This window comes from Plecotus auritus, assembly GCF_963455305.1.
Source record: "Plecotus auritus genome assembly, chromosome: 8".
Taxonomy (NCBI): Eukaryota; Metazoa; Chordata; class Mammalia; order Chiroptera; family Vespertilionidae; genus Plecotus; species Plecotus auritus.
In genome coordinates this window covers 138,856,173-138,871,529 of record NC_137782.1, presented here as the reverse complement: position 1 = coordinate 138,871,529, position 15,357 = coordinate 138,856,173, and the positions used below count along the sequence as shown (strand labels likewise).

At 36.6% G+C, this 15,357-nt stretch overlaps 1 protein-coding gene across 5 annotated transcripts in view; it reads right to left on the bottom strand.

The window, feature by feature from the left end:
- USP34 (ubiquitin specific peptidase 34) overlaps positions 1-15,357 on the bottom strand; it is a 241,327-nt gene that overhangs the window by 117,611 nt on the left and 108,359 nt on the right. For 4 of the 5 annotated variants that reach the window (XM_080686042.1, XM_080686046.1, XM_080686043.1 and 1 more), the window contains 7 exons: positions 14,934-15,016; positions 11,398-11,552; positions 10,143-10,256; positions 7,453-7,552; positions 7,160-7,319; positions 4,251-4,377; positions 4,007-4,154 (listed from right to left, as the gene is read on the bottom strand). In XM_080686042.1, the coding sequence (XP_080542168.1) occupies positions 4,007-4,154; positions 4,251-4,377; positions 7,160-7,319; positions 7,453-7,552; positions 10,143-10,256; positions 11,398-11,552; positions 14,934-15,016 (887 nt within the window). The remainder of the gene's footprint in view (positions 1-4,006; positions 4,155-4,250; positions 4,378-7,159; positions 7,320-7,452; positions 7,553-10,142; positions 10,257-11,397; positions 11,553-14,933; positions 15,017-15,357) is intronic. The other variant, XM_080686045.1, reaches the window with a different exon arrangement.

Sequence of the window (15,357 nt, the reverse complement as noted above, 5' to 3'; positions counted from 1 at the left end):
ACAACTTCAAGCGTACCAACATCAGAATTATGGGGGTGCCAGAAGAAGAGAGAGAGCAAGATACTGAAAACCTATTGGAAGAAATAATGACAGAAAACTTCCCCCACCTGGTGAAAGAAATAGACTTACAAGTCCAGGAAGCCCACAGAACCCCAAACAAAAGGAATCCAAAGAGGACCACACCAAGACACATCATAATTAAAATGCCAAGAGCAAAAGACAAAGGGAGAATCTTAAAAGCAGCAAGAGAAAAACAGTTAATTACCTACAAGGGAACACCCATATGATTGTCAGCTGATTTCTCAACAGAAACTATGCAGGCCAGACGGGAGTGGCAAGAAATATTCAAAGTGATGAATAGCAAGAACCTACAACCAAAATTACTCTACCCAGCAAAGCTATCATTCAGAATTTAAGGTCAGATAAAGAGCTTCACAGATAAGAAAAGGGTAAAGGAGTTCATCACCACCAAACCAGTATTATATGAAATGCTGAAAGGTATTCTTAAAGAGGAAGAAGAAAAAAGTAAAGATAAAAATTATGAACAACAAATACATATCAACAAGTGAACCTAAAAATCAAGTGAATTAAAAACCTGAGGAACAGAATAATCTGGTGAATATAGTAGAATCAGGGGCATAGAAAGGGAGTGGACTGATAATTCTCAGGGGGAAAGGAGTATGGGGGGGGTTCATGAAGAGAATGGACAAAAATCATACACCTATGGATGAGGACAGTGGGGGGGAGGTAAGGGCAGAAGGTGGGGTGGGAAATGGGTGGAGGGGAGCTATGGGGGGAAAAAGGAGAAACAATTGTAATATTGTAATAATCTGAATAAAGATTTATTTAAAAAAAGGGGGGAGGGATTAATTAGAAGAAATAATATTGCTATTTGCCCTTTCTCTATAATAGAAGTGTCAGAGATGAAAGAAAATTAGTAAAATGTATATGAAAAGCTTCCTCCTGTCAGAGTCTGGGCCTCACCACGGGACCCAGAGTCAAGTCCCCGTCCACCCACATGCACCTCAAAATCGCGTGAGACCCATACCCGACCGCCCCTTCCCCACTGGGCTAGATTCAGACCTGGCCAGTCTCACCCTTGTTAAGCCCTGCTGGGCAGGGCACGTAGCCTCAGGTTCCCTGGCCCAGCACCAGGACGGGGGGCAGGGGGGGGCGTGGCCTGAGGTCCCCCAGCTCATACTGGGGCAGGGGGCGTGCCTTGAGGTCCTCCGTCAAGGCCCGCCAGGTGGGGGACAGGGTCTGAGATGCCCTATCAAGCCCCGCTGGGTGGGGGGCATGGCCTCAGGTCCTCCGTCAAGCCCTGCTGGGCGGGGGCAGAGCCTGAGTTCCCCCGACCCAGCACTGGGGATACACCTTGAGGTCCCCCGTCAAGCCTCACTGGGTGGGGTGCACGGCCTGAGGTTCCGTGTTAAGCTCCGCTGGGTGGGTGGTACGGTCTGAGATTCCCCAGCCTGGTGACGGGGTGGGGGGCGCGGCCTGAGGTCCCCCGGCCTGGCGCTCGGGCAGGGAGAGCAGCCTGAGGTCCCCTAAGCCCAGCACCAGGACGGGAAGCGCACCTTGAGGTCCCCGGTCAAGCCCTGCTGGGTGGGGGGCGTGGCCTGAGATCCCCTGTCAACCCCTGCCAGGTGGGGGACACAGACTGAGGTCCCCTGTCAAGCCCCACAGGGGCAGGGGAGGGCGTAGCCTCAGGTTCCTGCTGATTGCCCGTTAAGGCTCCTTATAGGAACTTGGCCTCAGCTGTGGGTGCAGCCATCTTTTGTGACGGAGTGATGGTCAATTTGCATATTACCCTTTTATTATATAGTATGCCCATCGCTAGCTATACATTTCCCCATCTTTCAGATAATTTGTGGATACCGTCCCAAGAGAACTTTTCTTGTTTTGAGGCAAACCATTCAGAGACCCAATTTTCCACTTCTTCATATGTTTTGAAGTGCTGCTCAGAAAGTGCATTTGCCATCGATCAAAACAAGTGGTAATCTGAAGGAACAAGGTCTGGTGAATACAGCGTGTGGGTTAATACTTCCCAGGCAAGATCTTTTAATGTGTCTTTAATTGGTTTTGAAGTGTGTGATGGTGCATTATCATGAAGCAAAATAACTTTGCCATGTCTTCTGGCACATTCTGGTCATTTTACGTTCAAAGCATGGTTCAAATTGATTATCTGTTGTCAGTAGCGATCAGTATTAATGGTTTCACCTAGTTTTAGAAGCTCATAATACACCACACCTTCCTGATCCCACCAAACGCAGAGCATTGTCTTCTTTCCGAAGCGATTTGGCCTTGCAGTCTATGTTGATGGCTGATCTGGGTCAACCCATGATTTTGTGTTTGGGATTCTCAAAATAAGTCCACTTTTCATCGCAAGTCACAAATTGATGCAAAAAACGCTTTCTTTTGTGCGGCTGAAGCAACATTTTACTGATGACTCTTCAGTTTTTCATTTGTCTTTCGTTCAGTTGATGTGGCACCCATTTTCCTTCCTTTAATATCTTTCCCATTGCTTGTAAACGATTGGAAATTGTTTGCTGATAAACGTTTAATCTTTCTGCAAGCTGTTTTTGAGTTTGACACGCATCTCCACGCATCTTCATCCAATAATGCTTGTAATTGTTGGTCTTTAAACTTTTTCAGTTGACCTGGACGTTCTTTGTCTTTCACATCGAAATCGTCACTTTTAAAGCGTTTAAACCAGCGTTCACAAATATCTTGAGATGGAGCATGTTCACCAGAAGCTTCCCGAAAAATATGATAAATTTCAGCAGCACTTTTCTTCAAAATAATGAATTACAACTTCCCACAAATGCTTTTTTTGGCACGAAATTTGACATTTTTAAGCATAAATATCTATGATGTTAAGACCTTCAGAAAATTTGACATATGAAATTTTGAAACTTGCTTTCAATACAACAAAATAGCATACATATCAAATCGCATATATATCAACATATGTGTAACTCCATCTACTGAAAACATTCTGCATTAACCGGTAAACCTGGTACCAAGAATATTTATTCATTATTTAAGAAAAAATTTAAGATCTGCTACTTTAGAAGATATACATGGTTTCACCTTAATTAAGCACGCTGTAGTAAAATGGTTAACTCTTTACTAAAAAATGTCCAAGAATTATTATCCTGCAGTCATGTTAAAATCTAAAAACAAGCTTTAAAACTGTTAAGATTTTCCCCCTAAATATGTATTTAGCCTGTTTTAATTTCAGGCCCTTAAATTTTAAGAAAAATTAACAGCTTTTATCATCAATCCTCTGATTAGCTCATATTTTATATGTTATAGAAAGACACTAGAAATCACTAGTCGTCTCCCACCCTGTGTGGCTTAGTTGTTGCGCCTCGGTCCATAAACCAGTCAGGGCACATGCCCAGGTTTCAGGCTCGATCCCCAATGGAGGACATGCAGGAGGCAACCAATCGATGTTTCTCTCTCATCAATGTTTCTAAGTCGCTATCCCTCTCTCTTCTTCTCTCTAAAAACCAGTAAAATGTATGTTTTTAAAATGTACTAGTCATAACAGTAATGTAGAAATGAAATATACCTTTCAGGCCCACATGAAAAATTTCTTAATAGGATACTTTTTTGGAGGGAAGGGGAGAGATACACAGGTGGAATTGAAGGGTGCATTATTTTCATATGCTCTGAAGAACAACAAAAACAAAATATAACTAAATGGCAAAACAAATTCTTGGTTACCAAGTAGTTCATGGAAACAAATTATTATTTCCCACAGTGCTCATTAAATAACCTCCAAAAGGAGAAATTTTTGAAAAAAGGGAGAGAAAATGTTTACAAGTAACATCTGAAGTAACTATTAACTCCTGCTTAAGAATGAATGGTATTATACCATGAATAGGGGAAGGTGAGTGGGAGCCACAGACATGGTTGGTAGTCTTCAAAGAAGTAAAGGTTCAAAGTTGTTATTATAACGCAACCTAAGAAATATGAAAATTGGAACTATTGGACTTACCAGGAAACTCTCCCTTTCGGCTGCTTTGACCAAACTCCTGAAGCTGAGCTTGTTGATTTATTTGTTCTTTCTGTAAATTTTCATACCAATGAGTTACTTCAGCCCTAAGATCTGCTACCTGGTCACTAGGATACATTTCAATAGTCATCTGAAATATGAGATGCAACCAATTTAAAAATACAAAAAGAACAGATATTTGAACTGGGAAATATTATGAATTTGGAAACTAAAACTATGCAACTACCTTGTCAGGAAGTCCAGCTGGCTGACATACAACTCTTAGTGGCAGGGATTGTTTGTCACTTAATGCTTTCAAATGACTACTAATTCCAGTGCCTTCAATTTGCCACTGTCTGAGATGATAAGCAAACCTAAAACACACAAAAACCACACATAGGAAGGATATCATTTTAAAACATTCTAATATTACTGAAGTTTTTATTATTTCACAAAATGAAAAAGCCCACAAAAGGTTCTAGCAAATTCCAATTGAGTCTATCAATAGCATTAAGTTTAATTTTTTTTCCAAAATAAAAGCACTAAGTTTAGGCTCATCATACTGAATTAAACTTAAATAGCAAGTTGTAATTCCTACATTCAGAAGAGGGGGAAAAAAGGGTACTAAGAAATGTTTTTTCAGAGACAAATTTTTCTAGTAAATATATGTTAACCAGCCTAACAGAATTTTGTGGACTTATTCCATGACTGCTAAACTGAATTACGAACACTAATATTTCAAAGGACACATTAAGCATCTAACATGACACTCTAAATATTTGTCAATTTGCCAAGTGATTTTTAGTTGTTGAAGACAGGATCCAGGGTACCTTAATTTAGATAAGAAAAAAATTATCAATATATTATCTAATCATCAATTCTGGAATAGAAAGAGGGTAAAGTAAGAGAAAAAATGGACTTTATTTCCTAGAAGCAGGCCAATGTCCAGCTTCTATTACTAAGCAAAAAATTAATCTTAGACAAGCTTTCTGGGCCCAGTAATTCTTCATTATGGGAGGAGGGGAGCTGTCTCACGCACTGTAGGATGTTTACTGGCATCCTTGGTCTCTACCTACTACATTAGTAGAGACCAAGGATGCCAATAGTACCCCCTTCTCCCTTAAGCTATGATAATAAAAAATCTTTCCAGAAGTTACCTAATGTCCTCCAGGAAACTAATTGCTTCTGGTTGAGAACCAGTTTTATGATAACCTTATCTTTAAAAAAAAAAAAAGAAGAAGAAGAAAAAAAAACTTTTAAAAGAGACATTTTTATTTACTCTCTTAATATAAGGAATATATAAACACAATAATTACTTTATATTTTCACTCGATAAATGTTAGCAATTTTAAATTAATAGTAGCACTGACCACATTAAGCACTTGAAACTGTACAATGATAATGCACAAAGATTTGCATGAAAATGCCTAGATAAATCATTAAACTACCTCTTAGTTTTTTAAATATTCAATTGTTTCCTAGTTTCTCTACTAGTCACACATAAAATTAAATAACCTTAGTTTATTTTTAAATAAGTATTTATTTTACAACACTGTTAACATCATATAAGGATTAAGGGTTTGAGCAAACAGGTTCTTTTTATTTTGTTGTTTGTAGACATTGCAGCACAGAGAAAATTTTGGAATATATGTACAGGGGTGGGCAAAACTAAGTTTACATTTGTGAGCACATGAAGCACAGCTCCTTTTATTATTTATTAACTACTGCATTATTTTCCATACAAACAACTGTAAACCCAGTTTTGTCCACCCTGTATATATTTATATCATTAACAGTAACTATCTGATACTATTTTCTATAGTATTATCTTAGTGTAATACATAAATTTTATGAGTGTTTATTAATTTGAATACAACATCACCACATTTGCTTATTCTTACTTATTTGTAAAAGTGGTACAAGTTACCTGGCAGTGTTTAGTTTCTGTGCAAAAATCTAGACTTCACTACACATTCTTTAAAAACAAAAAGAATTATTTAAATAGAATTTCCACAAATTTCAATCATAATCAAAGTAAAAAAATGTTACAATACCCAAATGTTTTAATCATAGTCATGTTGTGTATAAGGAATGCCTAGAGTACCATCCTTGTTCAATATTCCCTGATATTTTAAATAAAAAATGTCAATAAATGTCAATTGTATGGCATTTTCATTATCAAACGAAACTCTGAAGTTGAAAGAAGTCATTAATTTTAACAATTTTTTTCATCACACTTTTTTTGTTGTTGTTAATCCTCACCCAAGGATATTTTTTCCATTGATTTTTAAAGAGTGGAAGGGATGGAGGGAGGGGGAGAAAGAGAGAGAGATGGGGAAAGAAACATCGATGTGAGAGAGACGTCAATGGTTGCCTCCCCACACACTCCCACAAGGGGCCAGGATTGAACCTGCAACCCAGGTACATGCCCTTGACTGGGAATCGAACTGGAGATCCTTCAGTGCATTGGCCGATGTTCTAACCAATGTGAAACACCGGCCAGGGCACGACACAGTTCTTTATACTTTTACATTTACTCATGATTTCTACTACACAGAATTTCTTAATTAAAACTACTCACCTTTCACTTCAGTCGATACATTCATAACTGTTAATTTGCTTTATTTCTGTATTACACAGGGTATGTCTAAATTAATTATACAGATATTCATTAACAGAATTTTTTATCATGTTTCCATGGTAAATGGAAATTCAAAATTAAAATACTTTCTCCTAGTCCAGGAAGAAAAAAAAAACAGCAAATGAAACAACCTCAACTTGGTTCACTATGAGAGATTATTTGATGCTCTTGGCAAGGGTTTTAGTGAAACTGTTTTTGGTAGTGTTCTGCCTTTTCAATTTTCGTAATACTTTAGTAGTGATGGAATTCTGACTAGAAATTCTTATTCATGCATACCTTCTCACAACCTAATAATTTTAAAGCTCTGCAATATTTACCAGGAATCTATATTGCCTATTGCACCACTATATGTTACATATTATGAACAAAAATTAATTCTAAAACTAGCACTTCATTTTTGGTAAGTTATGCTTTCTACCTGCCTCCCAAAAAAAACCCCTCTTTTAAGAATACTTTCGGACATGTCAGCAATAAAAAAGTTTGAAATTCATTCAAATGTGGTATAAAAAAATTACCTTCTCCTAAATGCTTCCAGATGTGTCTTCAGCATAAGAAGTCCTCTTTCTATAACAGTGAGACTTGAGTGTGATTCTTGTTCAAGACTGCTAGAAGCTATCGTAAGACTCTCCATACACTTACTAATAAATTCTTGTTCCTTCTCCAAACCAGTTTTACCTGAAAATCAGATGTTTAGACATGTGAATCTATCTTATATTCTTGTTTTGCTATATAAAGAAAATTAACTGTAGCTAAACTAAAAATCTCCACATAAAAAATTATCCATTAGGGAATATTTCAAATAACTCACCATTAATATAATAGGAGTTAATATACTGGATAGCTGCTCGACTGACATCACCAGATTGTGCTCTTAAAGCAATGCCCCAAAATTGGTCCATACCACAAAGCTAAAAAAGAAAAATGTGACAACATCTATTTTATTATTTGTCAAATAATGCAAATGATAAGACTGAAGTAACTAATTTAAGAGTCATACAACATCAAAAAGTTTTAATATCCTATAAAATATTTAAAAGGTAATTCCTATTACTTAGTTATTAAATAACTAGAGGCCCGGTGCACAAAATTCATGCACAGGTAGGGTCTCTAGGCCTGGCCAACCATCAGGGCCGATCGGGGCCTTCCAGCTACTGGCCAGGGGCCTTCCTTCATTCCACACCTCGATCAAACTCCCAGTCTCCCAGTCGAACTCCCGAGGGACACTTTGCATGTTAGCCTTTTATATATGTAGAAGATAATATAAAAGACAAAAGCCTTGGAAATTTCCTCAGTTACTGAGATATAGCTGTATTGATTGTAAAAATACTTATTTATAAAGCAGTTGACTGTGTATGTGTGTGTAATGTTCACTAACTCAAAAGACTACATAGTGGTAAAAAGTCCCCAAAACATGCTACAAAGGAATAAAAACACAAAATTATTAGCATAATAATGATTCAATGCTTTCATACAACTTACTCTGATAAAATCATTGCTTACAAGTATTCACAGAAAATTTTTTAAAATGTTAACCCAAGGCCCTGACCGGTTTGGCTCAGTGGATAGGGCGTCGGCCTGCGGACTAGAGGGTCCCGGGTTTGATTCCGGTCAAGGGCATGTACCTTGGTTGCGGGCACGTCCCCAGTGGGGAGTGTGCAGGAGGCAGCTGATAGATGTTTCTCTCTCATCAATGTTTCTACCTCTCTATCCCTCTCCCTTCCTCTCTGTAAAAAGCCAATAAAATATATTAAAAAAAAAAAATGTTAACCCAAGTTGTTACTTAAATTTAGGTTAACTATGAGATGAAAAAAAAAAATGTTTTCCTGAAAACCACAGAAAATGTGGAAAACAGAAGTTCTTAAAAGCTGGGTGGGGTAAAGCAAGATATCCTTCTGATAAGTGACTAAACAGCCATAGTATTTACAACATCTACATAAAAAGCAGTACTATCTCAAAATTAGAGTATGTCTGGTTGTCTGAAATCACAAACTGAAACTTATCATAGTACTATCAAAGTGAGAGTTAGAGCCAAAATATTAAATTTAAAAAAGAACACTATTCAAACAAGAAAAGTAGGAAAATACTATGAAAGCACTCTAGATGTAATTATTCTTTACCACATAAGTTAACATCAGTTTTCTATACCTTAGTCATTATAACACAATTCAAACAATTCTGAAGAAAAGTAATGAAAAATGTGAATGGATAATATATAAATCAAAACTATCAATAAGCTGGAATGTCCAATGAGGAAGGCTCAAATAATAGTCTGTATCAGGAGAGTCTAGAAATAATCAATCAGGCAAATGGAACTCTAAACTAGAGATAAGACTAGCAACTTGTGAGAGTTTCAGCTAATAAACTGATTATATGACTCATGGTCAAAGATGACTTAGATTCTATTCCAGAACAGAGGTTACTAACAGGAATTCTGTAACTGCCCAAGAGTAATTAAAAGTTTTGGCCTCAACAAGAGGCATTAAAATCAGATTTTAGACAAATCAACCTTCTATTTCAGGGGTCCTCAAACTTTTTAAACAGGGGGCCAGTTCACTGTCCCTCAGACTGCTGGAGGGCCGGACTATAGTTTAAAAAAAAAACTATGAACAAATTCCTATGCGCACTGCAGGCCCAGGACCAGTCGGCTGCTAAGCAGGACAGGCAGTGGCACCCAGCGGGCCGTAGTTTGAGGACACCTGTTCTATTTGATAAAACTACTTGTTTATATTATCTGGGAGTGTTTAGAGGACTAAAAGAACACTCAGATAATAGCCTCTTCTCTATTAATCAAAGAATGTGCAATAAGTTCATTAAGCACAACCAAGATTATCACTGGTAAAGAAAAGTCATCAAATCTGCTTTATAAAACTTTTATTCTAAAATCTAAGAATAAAAGTCTTCATAAATTCAATGCTTGACAAACTATCCTATCTAATAAAGATATCTAATAAAGAGGGAATATGCTAATTGACCACCACACCCTCACAAAGATGGCAGCACCCACAGCCAATAAGGAGAGAATATGCTAATTGACTGTCATGCCCTCAAAGATGGCGGCGCCCACAGCCACAAGATGGTGGCGCCCAGTCCCCTCAGCCCCGCCGGGGCGGCAGGAGCGCAGCGCAGCTGGGCCCACACCCAGGCGGGTCTGGCTGCTCTGCACGCCTGCCTCCAGCGTCCCCCAGTCCCCTCACCCGCCAGCCACCCAGGGCCGGCCCGAGGCTCAAGTAACCAGGGCCAGCAGAGGCTTGCACTGCCGGCAGTGGCAGCAGCAGAGGTGTGATGTGGCGCTGCCTTCCCCTGATCACCAGGTAGCCTCCTGCCCCTGAGGGCTCCCGGACTATGAAAGGGGACAGGCCAGGCTTAGGGACACCCCCTCCAGTGCATGAATTTTCATGCACCGGGCCTCTAGTATAACATAATTCAGTAATCTAATTTGAGGAATAAAACAAAAATTCTACAAGCTGACCTAATAAAATGACAAGTCTAAATCCTTACCTCAGAATTTGAACCACCATCATAGGCGCTGGTAGCCAATCGAGCCAAGTTACATAGATGCTGAAATAGGTTTAAGCCAGTCATGCTAATCGTTTCAGGTTTTAGCTGGGGCATCTTAAAAAAAAATTTTTAAAGCTGGTTTAGTGTGGTGAAGTTAACATTTTATTTTACTGGATTTAACTTGAGAGATTTAAATTAAATTTGATTTTACTGAAAACATTATAGAAAGAAATGTAGCAGCTCAGATTTTCAATGATAATTTTAAAAATTAAAATAGATAATTTAATGAAAATTTTATTCGGGTTATAACTAAAACATATCTCAATTGTTTCAAGTTTTACACTGAACATAGACTCAAATCAGAGAAAATGAATAAAAATTTTCATCATTTTTTGTATACATAGACGATGCACACTTATGAGATGTGTAGCTACATGTACAGTTTGTGTGTAAGTCAAGGACTGAAATTAAGATAGTGAGGGTCTATTTGTAGCTTTGCTTTAGAACTATTAAGTGACTTAATTTACATGTACTCATTCACATTTACTCAATTCTACCACAGAGATCATGTGAGAGTTTGCAGAGAGCCTTTACAATCTCAAAAGTAAGCACACAAATAATTTAAAAAGTCTATTGCTCTGTTATTATCAATGTTCTCAAAATTCAAATGGAAAATTATCACCTGAACCAACTGCTGCATCTGATAAAGGAGAACAAAAACTAGATTGAAGAATGTCATTATTATGATTACAGCAATTCCTGCCTTCCCAGGGATCTACAAAAAATTCTGAATATTGTTTTACATCTGCCAGAAGACTGGCTGAAACCACAACCTATTTAACTAAGGAAGAGTGACAGAATACAACTCTACACTTGTGGATGTGGATACACTCCTGAAAATGTAACTACAATGTTATTTTAAAAATAAAAGACTCTCCACATTTCTTATAAGTATTTGCCTGAATTAATACTTAACACTAATTAGCATAAATACTTTAGTTAAGGAACAGAATATTTTTGTAAATAAAAACTAAATATTCATTTTGATATAAACACTGTAGAAGACAAAATGAAAGCAAAATCTAAGTGGCAAAAACTATGTAAGGGCTGCTGAAAAACAGTACATTTACCTTTTTCAAAAAAAAACAGCATTAAAAGATAAAAAATTAACATTACAGAGTTTATATTTTAAGGGATAAAAGGAGATATGGAAAAAAACAATATAAACAATAAAACTGTCAAGAAATAAAATTACCTTCTCCAGGAAAAGATGTTTGTAAGTTTCCATTCCCATAGCATGTTGATCTTTACTTCGAACTTGATTCAAAAACCAATGGAGTGCATCATCATAACACTCAGAATCTTCTACTAAACAATGCCATAAAATGTCAACTTGCTCTAAACTTAACCCTAGATAAAAATTACAAATTTTGAATCATGATACATACAATGTTTCAATCCTAATTCAATGTATTAGAAGCACCAATATATATAAAAAATACAAATGTTTTATAGCCTTTTATAATTACTTTTTAAGAGATTTCACATAATTATGCTTTCAAATGTAATTAAATATAACCAATTTATAAATTACCTAAAAACATACAACTTATATAATATCCTAGAAGAGTCATTTAGTCTGGAAAATCATTCTTCCTAAAGTATGGACATATTACTGTACTGAAGCACACATAATTAAAGGAAAGTATCCCCAAAAGTTGAGGAGTCAGTTCCAAGGTTTAAGCATTAAGAACAGAGTGGATACCATGTTCAAAGCTCATTCTATGCACACAGTAGGTAATCAATGCATGCTAATAAGCATTATTTTTGTGAACTGTGAAAAAAAGGATCCTTGTAATAAAGCAAAATGGAACTGATTGCCTAAAACAGAGAACAACAACACATCAGGGGATACAATCAGCTGGGAAGCTAAAGTAATGAGAAGAAATCTGTATGGTACTTTGACCCAAGTATTAAATAATTCCGAAGTGTGACAGAAGGAAGTCAAAGAATTATTCAAAAAGAAGGCATTAAAGGCAATCACAAGTCTGAATATGGATAAATGAGACAATCTAAAAGGATAGAAATAAAAGCATCACATGGATTTCTAAAGTATATCATAAGGGGTTCCAAAGCCTGGGGTTGCCCCCCAGAATCAGAAGGGATATGAAGTTATGACAGAATCATAAGAAACCTCTTTCTTGGAAAAAGTAGATGAGATCCAGAATATGGGGGGGGGGGGGGGGGATCCCTCAGAAAATATTTACCAAGAAGCAATACCAGTCTAAAGAGTTTAAGCAGAAAAACAATATCCTAGGGTCACCAGTCCTAGCCAGGCAAACAATCTTGCCATGCCTCCCGCCTAGACCTCACCAAAATGGAACACGCCATGGAAACCATGATGTTCACGTTTCATAAATTTGCTGGGAATAAAGGCTACTTAGCAAAGGAGGACCTGAGAGTATTCATGAAAAAGGAGTTCCCTTGACTTTTGGAAAATCAAAAAGAACCTCTGGCCGTAAACAAAATAATGAAGGACCTGGACGAGTGCCAAGACAGCAGAGTGGGCTTCCAGAGCTGCTTTGAGCTAATTGTCAAGCTCACCATCACATGCAATGACATTTGTAATACACATGAAGAAGGAAAGGAAGTAGGCAGCACTGAGCAGATATTTCCACCCTGATAACAGTTCTCCCAATGGGTCGCTTAAGGAATATGTGCCCCACAGCTTCCCCCTGTATGAAATTTCATGAGCAGATTGGGACACTTAAAAATTATACAAATAGCCCTAGCCAGTCTGGCTCAGTGGATAAAGTGCTGGTCCTCAGACTGAAGGGCCGTGGGTTTGATTCTGGTCAAGGGCACATACCTCGGTTGAAGGCTCTATCCCCAGTCCTGGTTGCGGCATAGGCAGGACAGAACCAATCAGTGTGTTTCTCTCACATCAATATTTCCTTCTCTCTATCTCTCCCCCTCCCTTCCACTCTCTCTAAAAATCAATGGGAAAATATCCTTGGGTGAGGATTAACGTGTGTGTGTATGTGTGTGTGTGTGTGTGTGTGTGTGTGTGTGTGTAAAATCCCAGCCCATTCAATAGGAGAAAGAAAAGCCAATTAAAGCCAGATAAGCTTTTGATTTTTATATTGCTTGTATCCTCTTGCCCTCAATAAACAAATTTCTTTTTTAGTAAAGAACAAACAAACAAACAGTATCCTATCAGTTTCTCACAGAAATAGTTAATGTTCAAAGTATTTGTTCTAAGAACAACATTTTGCCTCTGGGAGTCACCATAAAACTAGAAACAACCCTTAGGGTATATAGTAACTTAAAAACATTAATTAAGAAAGAGAGATGAGTGAAGAAAATAGGTAACAGTCCTAAAAAATAGTACCCAGGTTAATTACAAATTAAATGATAAAACAGGTGTATTTATAAATGGCTGAATCACCAATCCACGTTCAATAGGCAATGCTCTGTTATTACTTTAACTTTTTAAAAAAGATATTTGTTGGTACATTAATAATCAGTATTAACTCATTGAATATAACTATGGAGTGATCATATTATACCTGACAGGAACTGTACCAGTACAAGTACAATTATGATCTGGGAGAAGTGAAATTTTCAACTTGATTCTATCTGGACAGTAGCTATAATGTACAAAGAATTTATACTGTGCTTACTGTGATGGGAGCAGCAAAATAAATAATTCATTATTCAAATAGAAGAGTGGTTAACATTTTCCCATGAGCCAACATGAAACTTAGTGGACACATGAAATTATTTATGCTGATAATACTTGTATTGGCTTGACTTCTCCATGAATAAGATAGGATTTTTACATTTTATATTATTTATTTCCTGTATGTTATCTATAATAATGGATGATAAATGACCTAGTAACATGAGACACTAGTTTCCTATAAAAACAGGAGTCTTCATTTTGAAATCTGTTGGTATAACAATGTCAGTGGGATTTGTTACAAATAACTCGACTTGAAAAAATTAGACTTAAATAGTAAAATAAACAGATGGTGCATCTCGAGCACAGATATGGACTTAAAAAGAGTAATGACACCTCTCAGGCTAGTAAGATACTTATCCGTTTGACTATATTAACACAGTTTAAGAAAGAGAATGTCCTCACAAATGAGGTTTACTGATATGAACACACATAAAGAGTGTGGGGAGTAAGACATAACATAATCAGTCTAGTAAGAGAAAAGCAACTCTGGCGAGCAATCAATCAATCAATCAATCAATCAATAAATCTTCCTTCTCGCTTGTGAGAACATTTAGCATGCATATTTGGACATGGTTCACACTCTGAATATACCTGACCAATCTCTAATTTTTTAAAGGTTAACTATTAATGAAACTGAGTTTGAGATTAATCTAAATAAAACTAGGGTCTCTAAATGTTTCTATCACCTATGAAACCAAGCAATTTTGGGTAACATTAGCTCTGATAATAATATGTAGACAGTATCTGTTTCCAACTGAGGTGATAGGAAGATTCTATAACCAAAGGTAATAAAAGATGCAATCACCCTAACATGATATGTTCTTGATATGAGTCATTTATCCATTGAAAAACTGGCATTTTCAGAGACTAAAGTAAAAATGTGTCAGGCTCATGCTCATATTGCCATATATACTGAGAAGACATTCATTATTGAGAATAATCTAATGACTAAAGAAATCAAAATGCATGAGTATATTTCACTGGACTCTTCTCCAAGGATCAATACAGATCTAAAAACTGATTAAAATACTGATTTAAAAACTTACTGAAGTGATCAGGTGATCCCAGGGTTGAAAACACACAAGTCAAAAACTGAAGTCGGACTTGAACTTCAGCACTGTGGCTATACCTACATATAAAAAGTCATTAAAATAATTAACCCTATTTCTTAATTTTAAAGATTTAATGGTCCTAATATTAAATGATACAAAAGAAGTAAATTATTTTCATAATTCATAATTACTTTTATTATATAACTTTGGTTACAAAAAAAAGGTCATACAGTCAAAAGTTATGTTTGAGATTTATGTTATTTAATAAATTATAAAAAATCTCTAAACTATTAGAAAATGTACTTTCAAATTAGATGAGCAGAAAGTACATAAGAACCCAACAGTGAAACAAATACATTTTGAAATTATGCAACATGCACATAAATTACAAGTTAAAAAAAAAACCTACTCTATCTAG